The sequence below is a fragment of the Solea senegalensis genome, linkage group LG15 (assembly GCF_019176455.1).
Source record: "Solea senegalensis isolate Sse05_10M linkage group LG15, IFAPA_SoseM_1, whole genome shotgun sequence".
Lineage (NCBI taxonomy): Eukaryota > Metazoa > Chordata > Actinopteri > Pleuronectiformes > Soleidae > Solea > Solea senegalensis.
The window spans coordinates 6,056,073-6,066,373 of record NC_058035.1 but is presented as its reverse complement, the minus strand read 5'-3'; the positions used below and the strand labels follow the sequence as shown (position 1 = coordinate 6,066,373).

The 10,301-nt window shown below is 42.2% G+C and overlaps 1 protein-coding gene across 1 annotated transcript; it reads right to left on the bottom strand.

The window, feature by feature from the left end:
* Positions 1-822: 822 nt before the first annotated feature.
* Positions 823-8,205, bottom strand: LOC122782048 (mitoferrin-2-like). Its single transcript, XM_044046239.1, has 4 exons — positions 7,670-8,205; positions 4,589-4,817; positions 3,191-3,247; positions 823-2,762 (listed from the first exon to the last, which is right to left on the bottom strand). Exons 1-4 carry the CDS (start codon positions 8,012-8,014, stop codon positions 2,206-2,208), a joined length of 1,188 nt encoding a protein of 395 aa, XP_043902174.1. The 5' UTR covers positions 8,015-8,205; the 3' UTR covers positions 823-2,205.
* Positions 8,206-10,301: the final 2,096 nt, after the last annotated feature.

Below are 10,301 nucleotides of genomic sequence, written 5' to 3'. Positions count from 1 at the left end.
AGTGACTATGAAAGGCCACACATAATGTGTACATGCTTGCAGAGACACAGACGGTTCATTAACACTCCCTGTTTGAACAGGTGGTTATTGTGGGTGTATATGTGTATTTGTGTGTTTACGTGCAGGCTGCTGGGGGTGGAGGAGCTGTCACTTGTTACTATGAGCTTTATGAAGTGTTCACAGATTCTAAATGGAGGATTACGATGTTCGCGAAGTGCCTGCTTCAAACCTCTCACAGATAGAGCAAAGATCCGAAACGTGTAGAAAGACCTGTCATCGGGACCAAGGCTGACATTCGAATCCTGAGGACTCCAGGGGGAGGAAACTTTTATGATTTGAAAAATAAAAACAAAACAGAAACTCCAACAGACATAACTGAAGGAGGTCTACATCATGTAATTAAGTAAATGGTGTATCTAATCGTATGTTTTTTGTGCTCTACTTCTAATTTGCCCTGTTAATTTGGTATTAACACTGGTTCTGTCTAAGCATTCACGTTTTTCATCATTAAGATCTGATTCGCCATCGTGTGTGCAGTCCGCGTGTCCACAAGTTCACGTTGGGGGTTTTCACGCTCCGGGGTCAAAGTTGAAACTCGCACCTGCGTTGGAGACTAAACAACTGTACCTGCCTCAAACTAAAAATAAATACCTGAAAACAGTGGCAGTACAGCTGTGACTTCTAGGGCACTGTCTCCTTTTCATGCACCTCCTTCTTTGGTTTCTATTAACCCTGAAAAGACATTTAGAATCATCAGATTAACAACACATTAGAATTTAGCACTCTGCCATTCTGAGACATTTAAAAGAAACCAACAAGGGCTCGGATCATTTATGAGCACAGAGAAATTCCCTGCTGCTCGGTCTTTATTCATCGAGTGCAATTCAGCGTCTGAAACAACCAGACATCTATCAATAAGAAGGACAGCTTCCACTTCTGTGTACTCAGTATGCGGGTGCAGATACAGCTCTTGTAGTATTACTCTTCGAAAGTAGTTTGGGCACAACGCAACCTCTGCGGTCAAGCAACATATTGAAAATCGGTAGCTCATAAGCTGGAAACAGGCTCAGTACAGAGAGTTAATGGACAGTAAAAGCCATCTTTATGCTGGTACAATGGCATTTAAGTATTTGAAAGATTAAAGGCCTGACTTAACACACGTATGGGGAAAAACAAAAGCAACATAATCAGAACAGAATCTGCGTGGACCCATTGGACACTGAGTGTGAATGGTTGTTTATCTCTCTCTGGGCATGAAATTCAGCAATTAAAAATAAATTACACACACAATTCTGATACCTTAGAGCTATTATAAAATTTAGACATTTTAGTTTCTTAAGGAAGAATTTAACTTTAATTTAACACGTTGCAAAGGGGGAGAAAAATCTTAATAATATTAACGTCTGCCACTGTCGATATACAAACAAAACTGGAAGCTACAATCTTTTCTTTTTTTTTTTTTATCTATGAAGTCATCCTCTTCTATTTAAAGTATTTCAAATGACATGATTTAGGTTTCCCTGTTTGCAGGGGGTTTAACTGAATTTCTAATGTGAGGATGTAAATTAAATTTAACAAACATTATTCTTCCGATTCTAACTGGATGAAAAAAAAAACCCAACAAACTGTATTTAAATAAAGATTTAAATGTGTAAAAGGACTCGATGCCCTAAAATAAACCTGTCTCTTCTGGGGTTTGGATGACAGAGTCTCAAAAACCTAGAGAGGCTCTAGATCTGAGGGCCTAATCTTCTTTATTTGTAAACTTCAAATCTTAATGGATGTCAAAACAAAATCTGGTCCTTTGACAGCAAAGCTTATGAAACTACTTGAACCAACAAAGAAACTCTACTGCCCTCTGCTGACTATCTTTCAAACTGGACACTTATGCGTTCTTCATGTAAAAGTAGTAGGTGTTAAGAGTTGCTTTTAAAAAGGTCTCCAGATGAACTAGTTCTGTAGAGCCGTGTAAATGCTTTTACTTAGGAGACAAACAGCACAACTTAAATCATATCTAGTCTTGAGGTGTAGCAGAATTAAGACTACTGAAGCTGTCAGAAGAGGTTTCTTTCTTCATCTGCCGTGTCTGAAAGGGATGGGTCAACCGAGGTGAACTTCAGTCAGATTTCATGTGCATATTGATGTCTTGTTTTTCCTCAAAGAAAGGGCGGGGGGGGGGTATTAGTAGAGATTAAATGTAGATATCTAAATCTCAGCCTCCATGTGCTGTGCTCTCCTCTTGTCATGCTGGTGCTTGGTGAGTCCATACTTGAAGAACTCGTACACCGACCAGCTGATGGCAGTGGACGGCATTTGGTAAATGACCCTCGCTTGCACTCCTTTGAAGAAGCCCCTCAGACCGCCCAACCTGTACACTGTCCGGAAGGCGTGGGCAAGGCCTGAGATACGTCTGTGGGCTCCTTGGCCTTGGCTTGAAGACAGGGAGCTGAGGGCTAGAGACTCCTGGGTGTTGAGCAGGGTCTTGCAAACGTCTAGAGGTGTTGTCGCTGCAGCTGCGATGGCGCCCGCCAGAGCTCCTGACAACATGTGGGACGAGGGATTGTACTGTCTGTGGGGGTTGAGCAGCTCCTGCAGGTACTCGTAAGTCATGAAGTGGAGCGCCTGGAAGGGCACGTTCATGGTGAGCTGGGTGGTGTAGCTGCGGTAGAATGCAGCGGCGCCTTCTTTATGCCATATGGCCCGTATACAGTCCAAGACGCCACGGTATGGCGAGTTATACATCTGCATGCGCTGCTTCACAACTAAGGAGCCATGCGTAGAGGCATCGGTGGAGGAGATGAGCGATTGTGATCATGGTCGGTGTGCAGGTGAAGAAAGAGAAGAAAAACATGAGTCAACTGTAACCAGCACTAATCTATGAGCAGTTCAATAAACACATAAAAATGAAGTGTGAGATGTAGCTTGTACTCGGACAGCTGCAGGCCATCGAACAGCTGGTCATGCCGAGTCTGACCAGTGTCCTTCTACTGACATGTTCGGGCAGCTGGAGCAGAGGCAGCTCTTAAAATTAATGTCACAATTCAGGGTTAAGGCCCATGTGTCAAGCTGGCCGGACATGGCACCTGCACGTTTCTTTACTGAAGTGTGAGTACGGCAAGCTGTTTTTCCTTTTTCTTTTTTTTCTGTGGTTAAACACAAACGACACTGTACAATAAAACGCTCCTCTCACCTTCAGCAGGGTTCATGGCCGCGTCGTGAAGCAGTGTTGCCACACACCCAGCGGCTCCTGAAATAAACACACCTTGAAAGTGACTACACAACGATAACATCGCAGAGAATGCACAAGGAAAATAAACGAGTCTGCATGCAAAGAAAAGCCTGTTTTATTTAATCAGAGCCTTCACTGCCTTACACCTAAAAGCTGCGGATGTTTATCATCAGAGCACATTCACCAGTCTGCACAGGTGTAAACTAGAGATCACTCCAGACCAGAATCAGGAGGCCAAACCTGAGCAAAGAGAGACATCTGGTGGACAAGGCAGTCCATTAGTCCCATGAGCTTTAACAATACCAGGGAGGGAGAGAGAGAGCGAGAGGATGTGAGAAAGAGGACTTACCTAGCCTCCGACTCAACTGGAAAACAATGAAGAGAGAGAGTAACGAGAGTAAGAAATAGGATTAAGATTCAGAGCAAATTTCCTTTGACCGAATCATCAGCTGAACTTTACTGATAAAGTTTTCTAAAATGCAGCAACACAAGGAGATGACCTTGGCACTTCTTTACAGTGTACAGCTGTAGCTATTAAAAGGCTCCATTCAATTTAGCTGGGCTGCAGGGGGTTCTCATGTCTGGTCAGGCCATGTCTGCTCTGAAACAGGACTCGACTGATTCAGCAGCTTGATAAAAAATGCCACCGCCACTAATCATGTCTAACTTATTTTAAGTTGTTAGTGTGTGTGTGTGTGTGTCTGTGTATAGCGTGCACATAGAAAGTATAGAGACTTATGCTAAAAACTAATTTGCCCCTGCATCAATCTACATAAAATGCAACACACACAGACAGACGATTAAGAGTGTCCAATGAACCTAATCCCCAGTTTTGCGTGTTTTTTCCGACTGTGGGAGGAAGCTGGAGAGAACCCATGTGTACTTTAGTGTGAAGCTGCATAAGCACTGACCAGTGGGCGGTTTTCAAAAGCCCTGCGTGTCAAACAATGGTAAACAGTTATGGTTAACAGAAACGCTCACCTTGGAGTTGGAGCTAATAAAAGTGAAACTTTAACTAAAGTTACAACACAGAAAAGTTGGTCTGTAGTTAAGATTTCTAGGAAAGCGTATGTCAGGCTGATTGTAGAGTTCATTGACTACTGTGTCAGCTCAACAGAAAAGAATAAATTGGCCTTAAATTCTTCTGTTAACGCAAGTTAACTTAAGAAGTGAAGAAGCCTCTCGGAAGAGAGGTGAAAAGTCCAGTTGCCTATATCCACACACTTGAAAATACAATAACCTGAGATACAGAGAACATTCACAGACTTTAAGGCTTTAAAATGACAAAATGTGAAAAATGTGAATGAGGTCTGAAAAACCTCTTAATGCACTGTATGTATGTTTGTATGTTTGAGATACCGTTAGCCAAATGACTGTTAGCCCCTGGGTGAATGACATCACTTAGAGTCTTTTTGAGTTTCTCATAGCTGGCGAAATAGAGGGCATGGGCAGGCCCCGCCCCAACTGCTGTCACACTGAGCCCTCTCATTGGCCGCCACGCTCCCTCTGTGGCTATAATTCGGCGAAGGGCATCCATAACATTCCTGTAGCGTGCTGCTGGGTCGGGCTGAAGGCTCTGCATTCGTGTCTGAAAAAGAGGAAAAAATTCAACAAAAGTCAGACAACATTCACTTGCCATGGTTATGTATTAAATGTTGTCTCTTTGATCTAAAAATGGGAAGAAATGCACGATTTAAGTCTCACAACATGCCTGCCAATTACAGTAAAAAAAAACTAAACTTAACAATGAAACAGACCTGACTAGATTGTAGAGTGAAAGGGGAAATGAGGGCTTTGACATTGTGTGTGTGGTGAATGTGTGTTGTGTTACAAGCATAATTCAATGAGCGGAAGTTTGGGGTTACAAGATTCAAGGTCACAAAAGGGACATAAGCCGACTTCCTGGAAACCTCTTTTCCCTCCGACCCTGAAACATACCTTTTTGTTCAAACAAACACATGCACATGCCATAGAGTACACCATACACACATTATAAAAGTGCAAGCAATCAGTGTTCCAGCCACCTGCCATATGGTGGCGAAGCAGTGTGTTAAACTCTGAGGAACCGAGCAGCGTCATAATCACTGTATACCAAATTTCAGGCCGACAGAAATAACATACGCCTCACTGTATGTGTGCGTGCCTATCAAGTGTACTAGAAATAGGTACACATGCCCTCATATCACTCTCTTTACAGCTGGGAATGAAGGGGATGAAGAGGGCTGGCTTACATACAGCAGGTACAAAGGCATTCTTCAAGTTACTTCATGCCTGCTGCAGAAACCCAGCGCAATAGATTGAGGAGAGGCTGTTGCGTCAGTAGTATCCTGCTCCACATTCATTAATGGGTGTCAAACACCCGCATGCATAGGGGCCTTTCCAGATATAGTATCTGCTGTGTTTATCTAAAGCATGCGTTTGCATACTAAGAAGTGACCTTTGTGCTTACTCAAAAAAAACAAACATACATTGAAGAGTACACTCCAACAAAGCCACAAATACAACACACTTTTCTAAAATCCACTACTAATTATTGGGATTTGAGATACACTAGAGGTGGAATTAGAGTCTAGTCTACTCAAAACTAGAATTACACAATCTCTTAAGTGCGTAGTTTATCATGCAGAAGGTAGAGCCTTTACTTGAAAGGAGGAAACCTAAAAAAGGAGAAGCTGTTTACTGTAAGCAAAAAGAAAGGACTGCATCTGAAGCATACAAATATTTATCAATGATGGCAATGTCTGTTTTTAGGTGGCTGTCGAGCAGTGGACTTTATTTTGCTGAGTCACAGTGCCCCAGATCTCGGTTGTCTTGTTAGGCAAGACTCTAAGGGAGCATGAAACTGGTCCATAAACACTGGTCTTTGTGGATCACGGCTGCAACATAGGTGGACTACAGGTGGAAGAGACATGTGTGAAGCATTGACACATGGGCAGCTTTTCACACTGACATGTACAGCTGACGATACTCGCTGTCTCTATGGTCATCTGATCATTACACAACAGCTATAGGGTTGTTGACAGTAAATTAACAAAATAAAAGGGATTTGGTATAATAACAAAGAAGCTGATGTGAAAGAAGCTGCATACCCTCACATGAGATCAAAATGAGACGTGTAAACAATTGGATATGGTGTGTGGACAGAAGGCAAAGAAAGAAAGAAGCAACTAGATGCTGACAGATCCAAATCATATCAAAACTTAACTGTAATACACTTCTGTGCATTTTACACCAATCAGCCACATCAGTAACTGCCATTATTAGGTACACCTATTTACTAGGGGTGGGAGTAATAGGGTGATTCACGATACATGGTCAGCAAAGTGCAGGGTTTCTCCATTTATTCACATAGAGAACAATGGATGGGGCATCTCTTAAAGTAGCCTTCTCTGCCATTATCTCGCAGTGAACTCCCTCTTCTTCACCCAGGTAACTTCCACCCAAGATTCCCTCATTCATTTGCACAGCAGAGAGACATCAAGTAGTGATGCCCAGTGAGTGAAACTGGCAGGGACTGTTTACTTTAGCGCTTTAATTTCTTAATTAAAACATTGATATTTGCCTTGGTGTATCAATTATAATATTGCACGAGGAAGGATACAATTGATATTTTTACCCACCCCTAATGTGGAAACAATCAAGATGACCTGCTGAAGTAGACTGAGCATCAGAATGGGGACGAAGGCAGTTAAAGTGACTTAGAAACATGACATGGTTGTTGGTGGCAACAGTAAAACAAATAGCCACAGAAGACCTTTAAATGTAAAACACATCTAACCTTGAGGCAGATAGACCACAACAGACGAAGGCCACACCAAGGGCCACTTGGACACAACACACGTTGTGCCTAATAAAGTGGCCAGTGAGTATATATTACCAATACTGAAGGTGTGTTGTATTTCCATTAAGAGAAAACATGGTGAGTGAATACTGATAGTTGTAGACATAGGATTAATGAATAAGAATCAGCTCCTGGAAGAGCAAAACTCTGCCTTAACTTTTCCACTGTTGTAACACTTGGTTCCTCTAATTAAACCAAATAACTTCACACGGTTGTTGTTTTCTGTTTCCTTACACGTGGCCACAAACATATCTCAGTTGCAAGTCTGACAACGGTTTCATTTGATAATGCTAAGTTGTCATTTTGTTTACATAACACGACGAAACGAACTCCTTCCTGCGTTTACGCTGCTAACCATCGCTAAAGCTAGGCGCTATATAACCTTATGTTGTATATAGCATGCTAATAAGTTTAGCTAGCATGGCTAACAGCCCTGGTCTGACCTTGTCTCTGCAGCGTGTTTTGCTAATACGCTAAGCTACAACAACACACGAAGATAATACTGATAATATCCACAACACAGCAGAGACTGAGCAGTGAAATCATGGGTCATACAGGAAAAGTTGCGGCTCAGCTGGTGAGACATGGAGCTATGCTACCTTGACACAGTCGATGGGGAACATGAGGCAGTGCTCCATGATTCCAGCCACGGCTCCAGCCAGCATGTGGGTGCTAGTGGAAGCTCCCTGTGGCAGACCCTCATAGTCTGGTTCACAGTCCTCCGTCTCTGCACATTGTCCACTGCGGATAAAATCAACAGTCTGCACCTCTGTCTCGCTCGCGATCCGCGGCGTCAGGCTCCCCACGATACTTTCGGAAACTCCCCAGAACCTGCCCCCCAGCCATCGAACTTCTGTGCCCGCAGAGGCACCAGCAACCCCGGCATCACTGCCTGCACCCTCCGCTGTCATCCGACGCCTCCTCACGAATCCATCTGCTTCCATGAGAAAAAGTCTTAAGTGTAGTCGTTAGGCACACGGGCTGATAATCCAGCGGGGAGTTTTAGCCGTTAACTTCTACATCCCCCCATGGAGTAGTTTCCGTTTCCCAGCGTGATGCCTCCAAACACCTGATCGTTCACACCCGCCTCTGAGCCAGTCAGCCAGGGCTCAGCAAAGCAGACCGAGGCTATAGCACCACTAGCCTTAGCACAGGCCGCAGAGAGACCTGCACTCTGATTGGTTACCGTGGCCAAGTCCTACGAACGCTATTGATCTATTCATGTGTCAATCAAAGCGATCATGCGACACATACTGTAGGTATCTGTTGCTGAGATGGACAGAAAATCACAAACGAATGGTAAATGTCAGTGCCTTCACATTGATTTGACTGTGGGGAAAGGAAATTCCTTTATCATGAAAGGGGAAAATCATTGCAAATGCTGTCTAGCTAGCCAACCTTCAGTTGTAGACAGTGGCGTGCACAGAAGGGGTCCTGGTGCCCTAAAGCCTGCCCCACACTAGAGGATAATTGGTCAGGTTTCGGTCTTGATCTGGACATTCTGTCAATCGTAGGCATCTTCTGATTTTAGGCTGATTTGAAGAGATTATCTGGCCATATTATCCTGTAGTGTGAGGGGTTTACATACACGATTTTCATCGGACGGATCAGAGTCTTCCCGATTTGAAATCGTAAATGAGAGAAAGTTGACCGGGAAATGGATGTTGCGTACTTTAGTTTAGAACCGTGACTTGTACAAGCCAAGTTGATTCTGTCCTCTCAGCCATAACTTCATCCACAGTTTTGTTGCGTTTCTCAACACAAAAAACATCGTGCACACACAACAGCTATACCAACTGACGACAGTCTGCCTCCATGTCTGTTTATATTCTGAAGTCACGTTAAATCACGCCAAGTTTCTGTGAGATCCCAAATCCCATGGAATCTCTTCCCTGAAATGTGATGTGTGTGGTCCTATGTTTTGACTGGATCATCTAGTCTGTGCTTTCTCGGGATTAAAACAGCGGTTAAAATTTTTTTTTTGTCTGTGGCCTCCCACGTTTTTTTTTCAAAATCAAGTCGATTTGAAAATCCTCTAGTGTGAGGCAGACTTCTTAATGGACAAACCCGCTGCACGTGAATTTTAAAGGAGAAAAGTCATGCAGTGACCTATATGATGCTCTTGTGACTTTGTTTAAAGTAAAAAATGGAACACTGCTACATGACAGAGGAAATGATGTTTAGTTTAATTTTCAGTATAGAGAATGCCCGTCTCAGTGATTGAAAGTGACGCTCTCTTGTAAAGGATGTCCCTGTATACCTGTGTGAGAATGTTGGAAATTATATACTAGTGGCACATGCCCCACCAGTATGCAGTAGGTTCCCTTTTTAATTTTCGCCCCTGCATCTTCCAAATGTCTGTGCACACCACTGCTTGTAGTGATTTATTTTGAAGTGCCACAAAGGGGAGTCTGTATCTTTCCAGTCACTCCAGGACTCATGATGTTTTGAATGTTCATGCTCACTAAAAATATGTACTCTAAAATTAAATTGTATAATATTTTTTATGAAGCAAGTCAAACATTTCTACATGTTTTTGTTACTTAAAAACATTTCGTAAAATGTTTGGTAACAGTGAGCTCAACAATGGGTAATTTTTGGTGTTGTAATAATGACTGTTTGGAAATGCCAGTGACATTAGTTCATTTGTTTCCCCCTTCTGTTGTGAAGACTTAAGACTTACAGATCATCATGAGGAGAACATTTTCAATGTTGGGACTCATGATAACCTGGGTTAGGGTTATTAGTGTTCAATTTCCAGATAAAGAAAAGGAAAACACAAGTTAGTGATTTGCTCGTAAAGAAAACCACAGACATCTTTAGCAGTGTTTTGTTTGGGATACATAAGATTTGATGATTACACTATTTTTTTACACTAAAAGCATTGTTTACTTTTGTTTAACTAACTTCAAATCACAGCATCATTTCAAGGTTGAGGATTCAATAGATACAATTTCTAGTTTATGCTAAATATAGATCATACTGTATTCTGGTTTGTATTTACATATTATATACATATACTGTATATTCTGAGTTACGCTTTCGATTAATATCTAACTATGTAGATTACTATAATCTACATACTATAATATAGTTTGTATTTTGTGACACATGACTTTGTGAACTGTCTTAGTTTTGTTTCAGATTTTCATTCTAAAGGAAACTACACATTTCTTTCATTTGATGAACTTCTCACATCCTGCACTGTAACACTTGTTTTCTTTTGCTGCT

What these genes read in the sequence shown, in the direction of transcription:
- LOC122782048 (XM_044046239.1), bottom strand. Translation starts at nt 8,014, where the DNA reads ATGGAAGCAGATGGATTCGTGAGGAGGCGTCGGATGACAGCGGAGGGT. An exon ending in TAACAGTCATTTGGCTAACG is followed by an intron (nt 3,248 to 4,588) that starts GTATCTCAAACA and finishes TGTTTATTTCAG; the next exon opens with GAGCCGCTGGGTGTGTGGCA. An exon ending in GGCCATGAACCCTGCTGAAG is followed by an intron (nt 2,763 to 3,190) that starts GTGAGAGGAGCG and finishes ATGGCTCCTTAG; the next exon opens with TTGTGAAGCAGCGCATGCAG.